The sequence below is a fragment of the Glandiceps talaboti genome, chromosome 14, assembly GCF_964340395.1.
Source record: "Glandiceps talaboti chromosome 14, keGlaTala1.1, whole genome shotgun sequence".
Classification (NCBI taxonomy): Eukaryota; Metazoa; Hemichordata; class Enteropneusta; family Spengelidae; genus Glandiceps; species Glandiceps talaboti.
In genome coordinates, this window is record NC_135562.1 from 10363777 (window position 1) to 10382674 (window position 18898).

At 37.1% G+C, this 18898-nt stretch overlaps 3 protein-coding genes across 3 annotated transcripts; 1 reads left to right on the plus strand and 2 right to left on the minus strand.

The window, feature by feature from the left end:
* Nucleotides 1-457: 457 nt before the first annotated feature.
* Nucleotides 458-6497, minus strand: LOC144445180 (uncharacterized). Its single transcript, XM_078134722.1, has 4 exons — nt 6192-6497; nt 3819-4630; nt 2720-2845; nt 458-2479 (listed from the first exon to the last, which is right to left on the minus strand). Exons 1-4 carry the CDS (start codon nt 6278-6280, stop codon nt 2013-2015), a joined length of 1494 nt encoding a protein of 497 aa, XP_077990848.1. The 5' UTR covers nt 6281-6497; the 3' UTR covers nt 458-2012.
* Nucleotides 6498-7351: 854 nt separating this feature from the next.
* LOC144445182 (ribonuclease H1-like) lies at nt 7352-12392 on the minus strand. Its single transcript, XM_078134725.1, has 6 exons — nt 12217-12392; nt 10374-10765; nt 9814-9968; nt 8671-8755; nt 7853-7974; nt 7352-7561 (listed from the first exon to the last, which is right to left on the minus strand). The coding sequence occupies exons 1-6, from the start codon at nt 12312-12314 to the stop codon at nt 7475-7477; spliced, it is 939 nt and encodes a 312-aa protein (XP_077990851.1). The 5' UTR covers nt 12315-12392; the 3' UTR covers nt 7352-7474.
* Nucleotides 12393-12649: 257 nt separating this feature from the next.
* On the plus strand, nt 12650-17913 carry LOC144445183 (small ribosomal subunit protein eS7). The gene is made up of 6 exons (XM_078134726.1): nt 12650-12680; nt 14179-14276; nt 15146-15217; nt 15815-15958; nt 16790-17005; nt 17770-17913. Exons 2-6 carry the CDS (start codon nt 14202-14204, stop codon nt 17845-17847), a joined length of 585 nt encoding a protein of 194 aa, XP_077990852.1. The 5' UTR covers nt 12650-12680; nt 14179-14201; the 3' UTR covers nt 17848-17913.
* Nucleotides 17914-18898: the final 985 nt, after the last annotated feature.

Genomic DNA, 18898 nt, shown 5'->3' on the forward strand with positions numbered 1-18898 from the left:
TATACTTAACATTCACACAGTTTTCACATCATATGTGACTTGGCCAAGGTCTACTTTATACTTAACATTCACACAGTTTTCACATCATATGTGACTTGGCCAAGATCTACTTTATACTTAACATTCAGACAGTTTTCACATCATATGTGACTTGGCCAAGGTCTACTTTATACAAACATTCACACAGTTTTCACATCATGTGAAACTTGGCCAAGGTCTACTTTATACAAACATTCACACAGTTTTCACATCATATGTGACTTGGCCAAGGTCTACTTTATACAAACATTCACACAGTTTTCACATCATATGTGACTTGGCCAAGGTCTACTTTATACAAACATTCAGACAATTTTCACATCATGTGAGACTTGGCCAAGGTCTACTTTATACTTAACATTCAGACAGTTTTCACATCACATGTATGAGACTTGGCCAAGAGCTACTCTAGACAAACTTCAGACAGTTTTTACTTTTATTTCAAACGTTAACTTTGTCTTTGTTAAAGTTTCACCTTTTTTCTTCAAGAATTGTTAATTTTTCACAAATTGTCCTATTAAAGGTTAAAAGTAGAAACATGAATATCAAAATGTTCAGAAACCTTATTTTGGATGTTGCACATAAAGTGTTCTGTTTTGATAATATTTTGGATTTCCAATATGGTCATCAGGTGTGTGTATATTTTTGAGATTCTTCAAACATGTGGCAGACATGGAGAACTTTTGAGCATTTACAAATATCGAGTGTCATACCATCATGGTCTGGGTTTGATTTACAAGAGTGATGTTCAGTTTGAGTTTACTAAACAATGAAGGTTTTCCCAGACACTCTAGTTTCCTTATGCCCATCCATGAGGGATCGCCCTCACTGGTATTCATGAGAAATTACGTTGATGTGCTGAAAGAACTATCCAGTATAAATAAAATTTCTATTATCTGGTAATTCATGTGTATTATCGATAATGTTGTCATTGTTAATTTTTGGTTCACTTTCTATAAAGTCTCCTCTTGTATCATGTAAAGAGTAGAGTCTTAGAATTGGTTGAACCTTCACTTGTCAAAATGTAGAAATTTTGTAAATTATTAATATCACTTTTCAGTACACTTTGTATGAGTCTGTTCGTCAAACCATGGAGAGACTGAAATTTGAAATGTTTGGACTATCACTCAACTATTTCTACTTTTCTATGTGTTGAAATCCTTGTAAATTATAACTCAACTTTCGTTAAAAATCTTACCATGTACTAGAAGTAGTATACAGTCAACAATACAATTATTTCAAAATCTGTTTTTGATTTCAAAGTCACTCTTTTCTCCCAATGTCTGGAAATTACTGTAAATTATTTTTATCGTCAATTTTCAATAAAAGTCTCATAATGTACACTGTAACATGACACAAACACAAATGATGTGTGAGTGCAAGTGTGGCGTACTCAAGGAATTTGCACAAGAATTTGCAGTGTTGGCTGCAGCCGTACTTTCAAAGGATAGCGAGTGGAAGTACAGTAGAAAACACTGTAAGCACAGATGGATATACCCTGGGTACCCATACTTGTGAATGTACCCTGGGTACCCATACGGGTGAATATACCCTGGGTACCCATACTTGTGAATATACCCTGGGTACCCATACAGGTGAATATACCCTGGGTACCCACACAGGTGAATATACCCTGGGTACCCATACTTGTGAATGTACCCTGGGTACCCATACAGGTGAATATACCCTGGGTACCCATACAGGTGAATATACCCTGGGTAGCCATACTTGTGAATATAACCTGGGTAACCATGCTGGCACCTTCACAGTATGGGATTCTGTTATTATTAAATGTGTTTATCTTAAACGGCAAATTTTATTGGAAAACACAACTGTGCATTCACATGATTTCCTGTACATGGAAAGATCACACACTCATTATTGTCTTCAATTTGCTCTGCAGTGCAAATACCAATAGTATGTGTATGCACTGATGCAATTGGTACATTATCTTTTTAGAATCTGTTAAAAGTTCACTCTTTTTTTTCAAAGTCTGGCAGTTCTTGTAAATTATCAAATTCAGTTCTATTATCTATTGCTGTATTTACATTGTCCATCTGTCTGCCATCCAATAGGCTACTAGCTTCTATATTTCCTTGGTCTAGTGTTGCCTTCTCTGATTGGTTGGAACTGCAACATGATTTATGTTCAGCAGGTTGTGTCAAGGGTAAAGACTGCAAAGGTGTACCTCCATCTAACTGTTGCAGTTCTTGATGCTGTTCCACTGACGGTGTTTGTGCCGGTGGCAGAGGCTGCAGTACTGAACCCTGTTGTAGTGGCACTCCTGCAGCTAACTGTTGCTGTTGTTGTTGCTGTTCAAAATCTGCTTGCTTCTTTCCTCTTCGCTTTCCCAGTATCTTAACATAGTTTGCAGGAATGTGTCCAATAGCTTTACCATCAACGCTTGCCAACAGCCAACCTCTAATCCTGGGTTGTAATTCTGTTAAACATAATACAAAATACATTAATACCATAATACATTTACAGGAATTATGGTGGATAGTTAAAATATCTTTCAAAAAATTAACCACACTTTCACAACCCCTGTGTGACCCCAAATTAATATTCATGTAATCCTGAACATATATCAATCACCATTGCTTTGCTAGCCTTATATAAATACACAAGTCTTTCGTTTCCACAAGATTTATTGAGTCAGTTGATTGACCTTTGACCTTACCTTTTGGTGCAACATTGATGAGTTGACCAGCACGGAATGACAATTCTTCATTGCCTTCAGCATTGAAATCATACTCAGCCCTGACTACCACATGGTCCTCATTACCACTGGCCCATCCATTGGGCTCTGAAAATAATGTAAGGAATGTGTGTTACTACTGATAGCCAAATTTTGGTGTGAGTCAAAATGATAAAAATTGGCATTTCTTGTGAGTCACCACATACTGAGAGATACAAATGTAGGGGAACACCAAATTTGGTGTGTCACTAGAAATTGTGTGTATTGGTGGCATGCCAAATTGGCTTAGAGGGCACACTGCACTGTGTTACTTTGTTAGTAAAATTTTAGATTACCACCAGCCCATCCACTGGAAAGTACTGATTATGGGTTACTGTCATGGAAAGAAGTACTTCATGGAGTGTGACCACAAATATTGGAGAAATAAAGAATAAAGTCATGTACACAGATGTAGTAACAGGATAAACACAACACTTCTCATATTACTGGAGTAAAAATAAAAATGTTTGGCACAAAGATATATAAGGAGTATTATGCCATGCATGAGCTAAGTTGAACAAAAACTATGGAATTTATACTCCAGTGGTTCTACGTCACGACAACTTGCGTCTACATGTACATGTCATGACAAAGAGTTTCTACATCACTGGTTCTGCTGAGTTTGAAATATGAGTCAAAACCCTCAAAATTGCCATTACTTTCCCCAATTTTTCTTTGATATAATTCTGTTATTCTCCAATATTTTTTATCATCCATCTGGAAAATACTCGTGATCTAAGGGTTGTCACAACTCGTCTGCTAGTGACTTGTAGTGACAAAGGTACCTTAGGTCACTCGTATTTCCCTTAGCTGAACAAAGAAAAATATTGGGGAATAACATCTAAATATATTTAGAACATCTAACAAATACATGTATAACAGTGAAAGTCAGAGTCAGACAGCATATGAAAAATTAAAAGTTAAAAAAAAAATATGTAAATTGTCTTTCGTAGACACTGATTTTACTATCTATCCTATTACAAATCATGTAATATAATGGTCTTGAACTTGAATTAAAATAAAACAAATAATTCAATAATACCTTCCACTCCATCTGCCATTGAATTGAGCATTTTCCATATCAACCATGGAGCACCCACAACAACACCTAGAAACATTATTATCGGCCAGGATTTGGAACCATTCTGTTTGGCTTTCTGTTCAGCAATAGCTAACACTTGACTGCTTGCATCACTCCAGGCATCCTCGGGAAGGTTAGGTGCCCGTAGTCGTAGTAACACCAACAAACGTCGGTACAAATACCGTAGAGTTCTAACCAGTGCAAATGCCGACAGTACATGAACTAGGTGTTGTTTTAGTCTTGAGAAATGGTCAGCCACACCTAAGACTGCCCTGAATGAACTATACACTGCATGAAAGGTAGATTCTAACATCATACTAACAGAGGCAAAGGCCTGTACTATACTTTCAATGGATTGGAAGGCAGCACGACTATTGTTCTCAGCTTGTTGTACAAACTGACTAGGTCCTCCGGGTCCTCCGGGTCCTCCCATCATTCCGGTGCCCCCATACATTCCTGTACCTCCGTACATTCCGGTACCACCATACATTCCGGAACCACCGTACAAACTTGAACCACCGTACATACTACTACCATATAATCCAGATGAGTATGGTGAATAACTGCTATACCCACCACCGCCACCATACATACCACCACCTCCGTATAGACCTGATGAATAGGGACTACTATACGTTGAGTAAGGACTGTATCGGTTGATTCCAACACTGCTAGTGGTCTGGCTGGGTCTGGTTGGCAGTGGAGGTGGTGCATCACCAGTACAACAAGGTGGTAGTGATGTACTTGACCTACCAGTCATTGGACCACCAACCCTGTAAGAATAATTAATGATATTAGTAATAGTGAAGTTATCTTATTGGAATGTAGTTTTTGAAGTGACTTCGTAGCTTTCGTCAAAATCACTCAGGTGTCATCAGCGTAATGATGTTATGCTGTTTGGTCAGGTGACCTAATGGAATGACCTGACAATCAATTATCAATTTCTATTCTATGATATTATGTACATCATATACTAGTCTGGTAATGTAATTGGATATCTTTTTAAGTACACAGTCACTGTGCCTCTGTAACTGTTTGTGCTACTTTGTCTCTTTATTGTTTGAATGTACATGATTGGTTTGACTAAGTCAGTTTTAATTATGTTATCGCTGTACACTCTTGAAGTCAGAACTGAAACAATAGTGAGCATAATAATTTATTTTGATTGGGGCTCACAGTATCATTAACAATCAATTTGTATTGCAAAAGTGATTCTCGCACCAATGGAATGTGTAACCAGCAAAGGTATTTCAAAATATTCTCTGTCCACTTCATAATTGAGATGAAATTGTCTAAAACCCATATCCTGAATAACTAGGGGCTCCTTGATTAACATATTCTTAATATGGTATATTTGTCAACTCAGGACACTACTAAATCCACTGTGTACATCACTATAACAGTTGGGGTTTACTCATTTGCATGAACAACTTTTGGTTATGACTGAGTCACTTTGACTAGATGTAGTTTTAATAGAGACCATGTTAGCATCTAAACTAAAGTAATTTATATAGCTGATTTACACTGTTTTTGTTATATATGCTGAAATAAGTGGTTAAATTTTCAATAATTTCTAGCAAGAAAATGAAATTGTACATAATAGTCTGATAACCAGTGAACAGTTTACAGTACATTTACATTTACAATACTATAGGACTTTGGTCTACAGAGTTCATTCTACCCTTAACATGTTTCAATGGCAATCTATAACTGAATCAGTACCTAAAATACTGAATGTACATGTAAAATATGACCGAGCTTCAATAATTGTAGTGTCAGTTTTTGTTTTTGAGATTTTTTGTTTTTGAGCATTTTATCATTCTGGGGTTTGCATTTATACACCGGAATGGCAAAACACTTTTAACCCCCCCCCCCCCCCCCCACCTTAATAAAAAACTAACACTACAATTATTGCAGCTACATACTCATGTACATGTATATGGTCTTGTAAGTTGTAGACATGTCACCTATCTACATGTATAAATAATATTGTTGTTATTAATGTTAACTTATACAGTATAAGTTAACAACAATATTATTTTTACCTCAACTTAAACCCATTGCTAATGGATTCTGCTTAAGTCAGAGTTGGGTTAAGGCAATCAAACTTTAGTTGAAATACGGGTCGTCGTAATTCCACTGATAAATTCTCACGAAACTGATTAAATATTTGCTACATAATACTGTTTGGAGGACATGTACACTTGCTGTGACAAAGTTTATTCAACTCGACGTTACCCTTTGACCCCATATATCCACAGTTATCTAACTACATAAATACATACAAACTCAAATTTAACAAATTCAAATGTAAACTGAACAAATCCAACTTACCCTGGAAGTGGGGTTTCCGCAAAACTACCAACATTTTGTTGATTTTGGCCCACACCTGATCGTTCCCATGGTTTTGGAGGTGCTGCCATTTTGGTGGATGAAGTAACACTTTTCGATCGGTGGGTATTTGTTGACAATTTTCACGAATGTGTTGCAAAAATCGAAAGCGATCGCTTCAAAATCACGTGGTGAAGCTATAGAAACATCTCGACAGGAGTGAAATTACTAAAAAAACACAAACAATGGGCTGAAAATCACCTAAAACACGTTACGATGAACATCAGCGTACCACACCGATCGCATGATATGAGATCACCTAAGCACTTCCGGGAAATGTATCGTATGGGGGCGCCCTACAAGAAATTTCTGTCTCCGGAGTCTGACTGTACATAGGGGCGTGCAGTATTTCATAGATTGTTGTTTTCCTATTGTCTAGCGTCTAGATATGGCAACATTTTGACTTGAATACATCTACGGAATGAACACTTAAGTTGTCTTACTGTATAGAGCGTTAAATTGATTTATTTGTAGTAGCATGATTCGTGTGGTTTTCTTAGGAAAATAGCAATTTATATATGCAAGCCAATAATACGTGTCCCTTTGGTACAGTACATGCCGTATGGGTTACGAACATATCATAACGCCCCACTTTTTTCTGTCCTTTAACACGATTTAAATTTACAGAGAAAAAAAAGTGATACAATCTTCTGAATTGCGCACAAGGAATTAACCTTATAAAATGGTAATGGGGTAATGGATGTCTACAAGTGACCTCATAGCCATATCTCTCCTTAAATAATAAGTATAAAATCGGATGCTGGAATCTACATTTTTGTATATATATTATAACCCAAACCAGGGCTATCCAATACTTAGTAATATTGATGGGTAGACCTGCATTCCCAACCATTTACTGGAACATCAACTTGCAATGGACATGCAGTGTATATGCCATAGTGTATGTTATTCCCCACACCAGTATTCAACGCTAGAGGGCGCTATATTTTCAATTTCCGGTTTGCATTGTACAATGGGCAATATGTGTATATTATGATTTACTAACTTGATGAATATATGCGGGCAACACACATACAACTTTATTTATTTGTAAATAACGTAAACTTTATTCCAATTTTAATTGACATGATTTTTGACACGCTTGACAAAACAACCAAAAATAAAAGAAAGACTGAAAATCTTGGCAGTAAGTATATATAATGAGTTGATGTCAGTAAATAGATGGAGTTGATGGTTTTTGTGTTTCATAAATTATAATATATACTCTATTCAAGGGGCTTTGATGCACCTTCCTTGGCCAGTTTGTCAGCTTCTTCGTTACCATGGATATTGCTGTGCCCAGGAACATGTACCTACAAAAGATACCAAATAGGTAGAGTTAGCAGATAATGCATTTGGTGTTGAGCTCCAATGTAAACCCATAAGATAAGTCACAGACCAGTTTCTCTGAATCACCATGTGAGGGCACAACTTTACAAAATGGCGGCATCCACAGCAATTGAAGACTTGACAAAGTTTGAGATGTGCAAAGCTGCATCCTAATTTCTCACTATCCTCTTGATAAAATGAAAATCATGCTCTGGATTACTTTGCTTGTTTTCACTCAAAAGTATAAATGTGAATACAAGTTGAGATTATCTTACCCATTTGACATCAACCTGTTCACATAATGACTCTAGTTGTATCAATTCATCTTTGTGAATAACAGGACCTGTCCTGGTTCTCCAATTGTTTCTCTTCCAGTTATGAATCCATTGTGTTATACCTAATAAATAACAAAGGCTATAAGTGGGGACCTGGTAGGATAGAGATTGCAATGTGAATGCTTTAATCCTATGCACTTATAAAGGCTGCAATGGATTGTGTGCTCCCCAGTGAGTTCAGGAAGTATAAAGGGCTGTTGTGCTGCCATTGATCCATGTTAGGGGTAATAATTGTGAGTGCCTTGAGCTCTCAGGAGGAAAGGTGCATTATAAATTCGCTTTATCATCATTATTATTATTATATGGAGTTCTATGAATAACTGGACATCTCTAGAGTTCAGTTTCAAAAAAAGAGCTCTAAACAAGACAGTTTGTAAGGTATGCTGTGACAGGGCGCCCTCACACATCGGTCAACCCCTTTCACAGATAGAGCAGACCAGTGAGGGTGGAGCAACACAATGTAGCTTAGTTTATGAAATTTGAAATTCTATCAAAATTCTGATATTGTTACCTACATTTGATAATACGATTCTCTAAAGATTTTGACATCTTTAGAAATATATTTCTATAAAATATTCGACTTATAAATTTAGTTTAACACTGAATGGAATTCTATACAGATTTACATATTTCTAGAAACAGAGTTTTATGACATACCATGGGACATCTCTAAAGTGTTGTAAGAAAAACAAACATGTTTTTATACTTTATGGTATGTTACACCTGTTTCCATGACAACACATATACCCGGTACTTACAATTAATTGTAAACATACTGTCTGTGTAAATAGCTATTTTGTCAATGTTCATTTCCTTGGCTGTCTCCAATGCTTTTACCGCAGCCTACAAAATACATAGAGATAATGATAGATATAATGTAATACCTGTAACTTGTATACACTCAGAAAGGAAAATGGGCGAGATGTGAGTGACACCACTCATATCACAGGGACCTCCTCACAGTGGTCGTCAGTAGACAGCCCTGTCTGACATTCAACTAAAATAGTCAGCACAAAAAAAACTGCAGTCCACTACGAAATATTCTATTGTTCTTGGAAGTTACTAAGTGCATAATGTAAATACTAATTATCACACCTGCCAGTGAAAATAGATGTAACCTCAGACCACTATAGAGGTCTGAGATGTAACACATCTGAAGAGAATGGCACATTGAAACAATGAGCAGGAAGATATTCAAAGTCGGCCTGAAGTCCTTCTATAGACACTTGTGGTTATATACACATGTGAATTAGCTCATGAATATTAATATCATCCAGGACTCCAGTTACAGTTGGGAAGTCACTCATATCAATAAGCAAATACCTGTTTTGTTCTCTTTTTGATGGAAATTCAAAATAAAGTAACAGCGAATAATTCATTTACCAACATTTTTGCCCTCTTTTGCATTTGTATCATAAATAGTAAAATCTAATTTAAAATAAAACACAAAGATTACACACAACAAATCACTCTGAAAAAATGGTGTATGATGTACATATCTCTTAGTCTAGTGGTTAGACCATCAGGTTTTTCTCGATATTAGGCAAGCAAGGGTCACACTGCACTGGAAATGCACATCTGGAGCTGCACACCAGTGGAACTGTCATCCTCTGCTATTGTTCAGCAGCCTCCTTCTGAGTGCATGTCTACATCACACTTTTGAACAGCACCCTCTACATATAATTGATATGTGACTGACATACACAGGCCCCGGGACACAGGCGTTTCTTGTGACCCACCAAATTTGGTGTTCCCCTAACCGTAACTATGTATTGACTCACAAGGAATCCAAGTGTCCATAACCCTGACTTTTGACACAACAAATCTGTCTTTACATTGGTACATAGTAAAGTGGTATTCGTAAATTTACATTCCAGATATACATAATGGCCATTTCTCACCATAATCTCTGCTGTCTGGTTTGTTTGTCTACCGTGTAATCTATCTGCGACATTTTTAGGATGTTCTGGTCCCCAGTACACACCAATACCAGCCCTGGCACCACGACGACCATTGGATGTACAGCAACCATCTGTATAAACTGCAACTCTATTGGCTGAAGGAAACAGACAACTCTATTGGCTGATGCTGAATTATAAAAACCTATGAAACACACCATTCTATTGGTTAAATGAAACAGAGAGATGGATCCTATTGTGCATACAACACCCAGCTTTAGATTTGTCTGGTTGATTACAAAAAGGACACAATAAGGTCTTGAAATAGTTAAGTGTATCAAAAAAATTTCCTTGATCACTTGAAAAATAAAAGCCCGCTGTAAAACAGTGTACGTTCAATGTAAATGACACAAACCAAATTTGTATGATTCAGTCCCTACCTCTATCCTTACTGTAACCTTTGCTTTAGCTAGGGCCCGCTTGAATACAAATGTTGTATCTATTCAATATCGTAAAGTAAGTCCACTACACTACATGTACGTATTCTACATCATAAAGCATACCTGTGTTCAAGTCTATTTTGGGACGTTTTGACTTTCTTTGCTGTTGATTTCCAGAAGATAATGACCTTTTACCAGCTTGGCTGTTCCCGTCCATCCTACTGTCTCCATTAGTTGTACTGAATGACCTCTGACCTTGGCTATTGCATTTAACAACTACACCTACTCTAGCAGGTTGGTTAGAAGAACTTTCTCTGACTGGATGATGTGAAGTACTTGCGGATGCTGCTTGGTGAATTTGTCTGACTAAAGAGGGCTGTGGTTGTTGATTGCCATTGGTTCCACTATTCCCATGTGCTCCACCTTCATTTATAAATGCAAGACATTCTGTTTGAGTCTTGAACTTCTTGAACCGTGCCTTTGGAAAATGTTTGACTTGGCTCTCGCACTCGCTCCTGAAAGACACAAACACCATGATAGGAATAACTTAGACAGGTTATTATAACACACAAGTAATCTTGGGATTGTAGCGTTTGATGTTGACACTGCAATCCCAAGCTCAACAAAGATCAGGGCATCAAACTAACAAACATCTAATCATACCGCCACCTAGTGGTCAGCTGTAACTATGAAATTTGTCATTCTGATGGAAGATCATCAAGACAGATCAAAAGCTCAATGCTAGATACTTGAACTGTGTGTGCGTTATAACTTGTGTGAATCACTTGATTTACAAAGCTTATGAACATTTTTGGTCATGTTACATGTATTTAAGGATATGATACAAGATTTAACAAGATACAAGAAAACTTTATTATCTGTTGTTGTAAGAGAAATTAGAGTGAAGTGTTTCTATACATTAGACATAGATTGAAATATGGGTGACGATACGATAAAAAAAATATACACACATGGTTTACTTCTTAAAAAGGAAATTCAAACGAAAGATTCCAAATACACAATACAAGTTACAATTACCATAAATTTTAACAAGAGCTATATGTCACTGCAACTGTCTTAAGATGTCCACACAATGTATAGACATTGGTTACATCTTTGTAAGTCACATGTTTATTTCTAATTATGTAAATAGACATGTTGTCGTTCCAAGATGCACTGCGCGTCTCTCCACACGATGCCATGTATTCTAAGTACGCATGGAGGGGTTTGCACATGCCACTCAGGGGGATGGTTGTCACATGACGGTACCCTGGGTTTACCCGTAAAATCCCACTCTGTCATCGAAGGAGTTCAGTCTTTGTTCTATAAAATCACCCATAATTAAAGAGGTCAATATGTCTTACCATTATTTCCTGATGAAAATGTTATTTCAAATGTAACAACGACAAAACAAGACTAAATCTAACAACATAAGAGACGTCCTCTAGCGCAATGCATCTTGGAACCGGAAAATCGACTATTGTAAATGATCCTAACAGTAACACTTGGACTGAATGTACAATATTGAATAGACACACGTCTTGATTCAAGAATTGAATTAGGAATAGCTGCAATTGCCTTCTTTTTGATTGCAATAATTTTAAACTTTTCATTTTATTTTGTGTCTAAACATTTTTCTTTTCACTTTTTATTTTTTTATCGAGATTTGCAAAAAGAATGTAGAGCCTGCCTGTAGCAGAGATTTTAGTAATTTTTACAAGTTGTTTGATTTATCATTTCCGCCCTCTGTAGTGTACATTGTAGTCCTGTTTGCTGACTGCTGTCCCTCGTGACAAACAGGCAAAATCGAACCTCGGCTTACTCCATCTGCAAGCAGAACTCCGGGTGAAACCACAGACAAGAAAACCAGGAAGGTACATTTTTGTACACAAGTGAGCAGCAAGTTACAACAGCAGGAAATGGAACTTGAAAATACAAATCACCACCAAACAGAACGAACACTAACCATGTCTTGTAAACTCCGGGATTTCTTCCAACACGAACGGCATATAAATACCCACTCATTATGCCAGACAAGACACGTCGGCACTGATTTAGTAACATCAAATGTTATCGTGCTATTTACTGAAACCTGCCCTCGCAGCGGCGATTACACCAGCTATTACACCATGGAGGCGGCCATCTTTCGATCCCAGAATGCATTCCGATAAGCGCCTCCAGTAATTTTCGAATTGTGATGCCGATAAAAAAAATGTCGGATAATATTCATCAGTAGTGTGCACAAAATACATATAGGAATTAAATATTTCGTACTACAATACTAATATACAGAAGTAAGTGATCTTTAAATGGTAAAATTCAGATGAAACAAACTTTAAAAGCAATGCTGTATTCGCACACGAAGTTACTTTTCAAGCAAGCTGGGGGTACCATTTCACGTCCTTTCCCTCAATGGCCGTATTGGAGTAGGTACGTTCGGAACGGAGTTTTCTGTAGATTTTGGCCTTTTAACCACACAGAGTAGAACAAACCACCAATAAAACAGAAATGATGTGTAGATTAGACATCCCCTAGTTAGATTAGCATGCCAAAAGATACCGATGGCACAATTTTAATGTTGTTTTTTAACGATATTTTCTCTTAGCGTTTCATCCATAACACCATCTCTTATGTCCTAAACCAACTGGACGACGTGTTGTGAAACCGGCCGAACTGTGACGTTTGTTCCACCTCTCATGTGGAAAATCAAAACTGAACAAATAATATTATAAGATTAATAATCACACTGGTCCGTAATTTATAATTATCCATGGTCCATGTTCTTTTTATGATAGTTATCAACCATATTTCGTAGACTATGTTAGTATGTGACAAATACACATGCGTCAGATAGCCATAGCATATCAGATAGCTGGTGTATGTTTCGGGTCTCAGTGCCCATAAAATGCTACATAGTTATTATTAATACCATTAGAATACCTAAAAGACAAGTGTACAAATCGCATTGTATGTGTTTGGAATATGTGTAGGAGTATACTAGGTTTGAGAGTGTTGTATATACTTCACACTTCTTGGACAAATGATCATCGTAATGACATTTCTACTTTCGATTTAGCAATGTGTCTGACTTGTCAGATGTCTATAAGCCATACTAAATGATACAACATTGTAATGGATCACATTATCACTTGTAATTATCAGTTATAAATATGCCATGTATTCATACCCATAGTGCAGTGATATATACTGCAGTGTGCAATGCCAGTATGATTCATGTGTAGAATAGTCGTAGCAATGTTTTCCTGACGTTGGCTACATGATATGATGTATATTAAATGATAATTAAATGATAACTTTCTTAAATGGTGTGCTCATCAAAATCATTCTTGTATCATACGCAGATCCATGCTGTCATAAGGCTTTAGTGCTTAAGTGTATTGCATTTGAAACGATTAATTTGATGAGATGAAAATATAAAAAGGAACACCCCACCCACACGAACACATATACACATACATGTACATTCATATACATTTACATGTATGTATACATGTAAATGTATGTCCTTTTGCACACATGTTCTATATTGGCACCAGTGTGCCCTCTAATGCTAGCCAAATTTTGTTGTTGCGCGTCAAAATGAGAAATCTGGGATTTCTTTTCAGTTACCATAGAGTTTTCGTTAGTGCATCCATCGCTAGAAATTGTGTGCATCAGTGCTGTGTCAAGTTGGCTTAGAGGGCACACTGTAATAGGCACTTGAATAGTTTATAGGCGTATCATATCTTTGTCGCTTCATTGTAGTATTGTGTGATTGCAAAACACAGTGCTGATGTACTCTGGTGATTTTGTCTGCAAAGTTCCATATAAGAGTCAAAATTGATAGATATTAAAACAGAAATGACAAATTGTTGTATATTCAATTGTTGTTGATATCAAATTTAATTGATTTATATTGATTTGACAGACTGCTTACATCTACTGGCCAAGATGTACTCAACAAGTGTGAAGATCGTCAAGCAACAAGGCGAGAAGCCTGATGACTTTGAACTCCAAGTTTCCCAGGTAAAAAGAAAATTACATCCAGGGGTGAACAAATCATTTTGTGACTGGTGGTCCCCAGACTAGTGCCAGGGGTGAACAAATCATTTTGTGACTGGTGGTCCCCAGACTAGTGCCAGGGGTGAACAAATCATTTTGTGACTGGTGGTCCCCGGACTAGTGCCAGGGGTGAACAAATCATTTTGTGAACTGGTGGTCCCCAGACCAGTGCCAGGGGTGAACAAATCATTTTGTGAACTGGTGGTCCCCAGACCAGTGCCAGGGGTGAACAAATCATTTTGTGAACTGGTGGTCCCCGGATCAGTGCCTTAAAAAATCCAGTGGTCCTGCTGAAAGAATTAGTGGTACCACGTCCCGCTAATGTGAAAGATTAAATCTTGCCTATGAATCTGTATATTCAGATGACTTTTTAACATAGTTATTAAAAGTAAGGTACTGGCCCGACGGACCAGACAAAGTAAAATTTGTGTGGTCTGCCACAAAAAAATCACTAGTTCCGGACCCAGGACCAGTGGATGTGTTCACCACTGCATTATAGACTTTCACAGTGCCAAGAAAAAGATCATTGATGTAGCTATTTTGTAGAAAGGTCAGAGTTAGATTATGATCGAAACTTGAGTGAGTGAAAACATAGCAGTAGAAAAAGTGGGCCCAGAATGGTCCTATCTAGTTGTTGTGGCACATCTATGGTATAAAGTAAGTGTGTATTTGACACTTATTGGTACGAGTTGTATTTTTACTCCCTGTGCCAATCTGATTTGACTTTGTTTATAGGCTTGCGACACACATTTTTGTGTTTGTACTAATGTGACATGTATACATATGATAGATGGGTTGCCAGCATCTACAGCTTTCAGTGATTTATTTTACAGGCTCTCCTGGAACTTGAGATGAACTCTGACCTCAAGGCACAGCTTAGAGAACTGTGGATCACAGCTGCAAAGGTAGGATAACGAGTTCATTGTTTTGGCAGACATTTAGATCCCTGGTAACAAACAGATAGGGAAAATCTTGGCAAAGACAGTGTTCCATGTACATTCAGTGTTTTAGATTCCTGGTAAAAGAGAGGGGAAATCTGGGCAAATGCACTGTTCCAGTGTGTAAGATTTAGAACTTGGGTAACAAAAGACAGTCCAAAAAAATTTCATTAGAAATACATATTTGTTATGCAAAGGGTTATGATATGATACTTACAAAGAGAGAGTAAATTTCTATAAATGTTATGTTTATTTATAAAATTTATCTAGTTTCTTATGCAACCAGTGTTATTTGCCAAGTATTTAGAATCCTGGTAACACTAGTGATAAAAATTTGGCAAAATTACAGTTTCATGTTTCAGATCCCAGGTAAAACATCAGATTTAGATCAATTTTCCCAACTTGCCTAACTTATCAAATAGCTATATTGCTGTAATATCATCGTAAACCACAGGCCTCTTTACCAAAATGTACCTGCCATATTTCATTGCGTCAGTAGAAATGCGTGCTCTGACTTGCGAGAATGTATTGCCGACTAATCAATGAACTTGCCTCTGTCAACAGGAAATAGAAGTTGGTGCCAGCAGGAAGGCCATTATTATTTTTGTTCCAGTTCCCCAACAAAAATCTTTTCAGAAAATACAGACCAGACTTGTCCGGGAGCTAGAGAAGAAATTTAGTGGTAAACATGTCGTTTTCATTGCTCAGGTTAGTCAGTGTTTTTTGTCAAGATTTGATGATGATAGTGTGGATTTATAGTGCACATAGTGGACCTTTTCTCCTGAGAGCTCAAGGTGCTCACAATTATTACCCCTGTAGCGTAGGGTTACTATCTAGTAAAACTTGCATGGTTGAAAATATGTTTCTGTTACCTCTGTAACTAAGGGGTATTATCTTGTAAAACTTGTATAGTTGAAAATCTGTTACTATTACCTGCATGTGAGTAACACCACAATGTGACCCCAGTTGCTGGGATGACTACCTGATCACAGAGAACTTCCAACAATATAGCAATTCGAGGATGCCATTGAAACAAAATAAATTATTCGCATTTTACTTGTTACACTAATAACACCAGAATGTCGCCCCACTTGCTGGAGATACTTATTTCGCCAGTACAAGTAGAGAGTCAAAGTCAAGTTATAACTGTGAAATGGAGAGGATTGCTTTTATGGAGTCCCATGTTTCCATCTGGTAATTGAGGAAACTTTTGGTAGAATTTAACTTCTGAGCATGAAAATGGTTACAAGTCGGTAAGATTCACATGTCAGTCACTGATAATGGTTTCATGATATGTCATATCTTGCACACTAGAAAATCATCATAACGAAATGCCATGATGTTGATTCTTGTCATTTCAGTAATCTGGGTATTTCCTATTTCTCATCAAAATGAAACTTGGGTCATGGTTACAATCATTGTTAGATAATCGAACTGTTCCTATTAGATATGTAGTCTTCCCAGTTGTGACTCACCATCACCATGTGACAAGTAGAGTGTAACCCTCTCACTAAAAACCATGTTTGTTTGATTTGACAGAGGCGTATTCTACCAAAGCCTACAAGGAAAACAAGAGCCAAGAACAAGCAAAAGAGACCCCGTAGCCGTACCCTTACTATGGTACACGATGCCATCCTTGAAGATCTGGTATTCCCATCAGAGATTGTGGGTAAAAGGATTCGTGTAAAACTAGACGGATCACGAGTCATCAGAGTTCATCTGGACAAAAACCAACAGACTAATGTTGAACATAAGGTAAGGGCGATACTACTTGTGTTTACGTTTCTCGTCGTAACACCTTAAGAATGATGGGTTGAGCATTTGGTGAATGTAAAGCAAGTCTGTGTACATGTTAGTGATGCTGTCAACCCATAATCACACTTTAGAAAAGTCTGGATGCCTTAGAAATGATATAGTTTAAGGAAACTGTGAATCTTTACTGATTTGCCACCACCCCATATTCTCTTCAAATGAACTTTATATGCTATACACATACAAATTGAAGTTGACTCGATAGTTAACAATAGGAACTCCAATAACGGTTCAAGTAGTTTGGGATATTAGCAATCAGGCTACTGTGTTTATTACTCTGTAATCAAGGCTTTGGTAAGATAGACACAACCTAAAACTATTGTCACAACATGTTGATACAGCAGTGATAAGCTATTGAGTGGACGTCGGTTTAATTACAGGCTCAATAGGGCACTCTCACAAATCTAGTTCAATAAACTTGCAGTGGTACTGTTTTGGGACTTCCAATGTTTACACTACCTTGATCACAGGGTGATTAGATTCATACAACAAGAGGAAACCGCTATCATTCACTGGTGTAATCGACGACATGTAACAACAGTAGTTTTAGTTTGTTTCTATTTTAGTAAACTGAGGCCTAGATTATCAGGGTCGTATCATTTTACTGTTGAAGATTACTTACTTTAAAAGAAGCATAATCTGTGATAGGTAAATTGAAGTGAATGATCGCAGGTTTTACACATACCTTTTCTTCTTTCCTTCCCTAGGTCGACACATACTCAGCTGTATATAAGAAGTTGACTGGTAAAGACGTCAATTTTGAATTTCCAGAGTATCAATTGTAATTTCACTTGTTGCAAAAAAATGACAAGAAGAGTTAAGTAAGAGTAAAGGAACTGTTACAACTGGAACCCTGACTGTGTTTAGTTTCATTTGATCTGAAATAACAGCAATCATACGATTGTACTTTCTACCATAGTAGTCTTGGGATCTATGGATGATGTTATTGTCTTACAAATGTACATGCAAACGGTACTCAGATTTGGAACGATCAACTTCATGTGAATATTACGGAAGTCAAGGAACTCATGAATGCACCCCCATGTAAAATTTTCACATGTTGATAAGAGATGTTCATGTGTTGATTGGTACAAGGTGATCCTAAAAATATTTCTCAAAGGGTTGCTAATACTGCTACTATTGATACATGACATTTCAGCAACATTAATCAGAATTTGTGTATGGCTACATGAACATTTCTTAGAAATAACATGTTATGAAGTTTTACATGGGAGGTTATTGATGAGTTCCGTGACTTGTCTGATATTCACATGAAGTCAACTGTTCAAAGTCTGAGTGGATCGAGTGTAAAAGGGTGCTACATACATAAATGTTGTTGAAATTATACAGATGTAATATTGATTGTACCAGTTTAGGGATGATGTTACATCTGCATATGTGTAAATCTTAGCCTGAAAGATCCAGTAGTTTTTGCTTATGTAATCGTTCACAGTGGATAGTGAGTGGTTATGTAAGTGGAGACAACCACTGGACCTTGCAGACTAGTGTCAATCTTTGTGTGTGTAAATACGTGCAAACACACGTGTACAGTAGCCATATACCCTGCACTTTGACATGACATTTTGTGTATGTGAGTGTATGCATGCTGCTTTCTAGCAAACCTGACCTCACTTGTTCTAGGGATTGCATAGATCTGACCTGTCAGTGATACATCTTATACTCAATAATACTTGTACATTCACACATTCACTTTGTGTGTGTGTGTGTGTGTATATGGATGGATGTGTGTGTGTGTGTGTGTATGTATGTATGTATGTATGTATGTATGTATGTATGTATGCATGCATATTTTATTTCAAATTTTAGAGATACTGT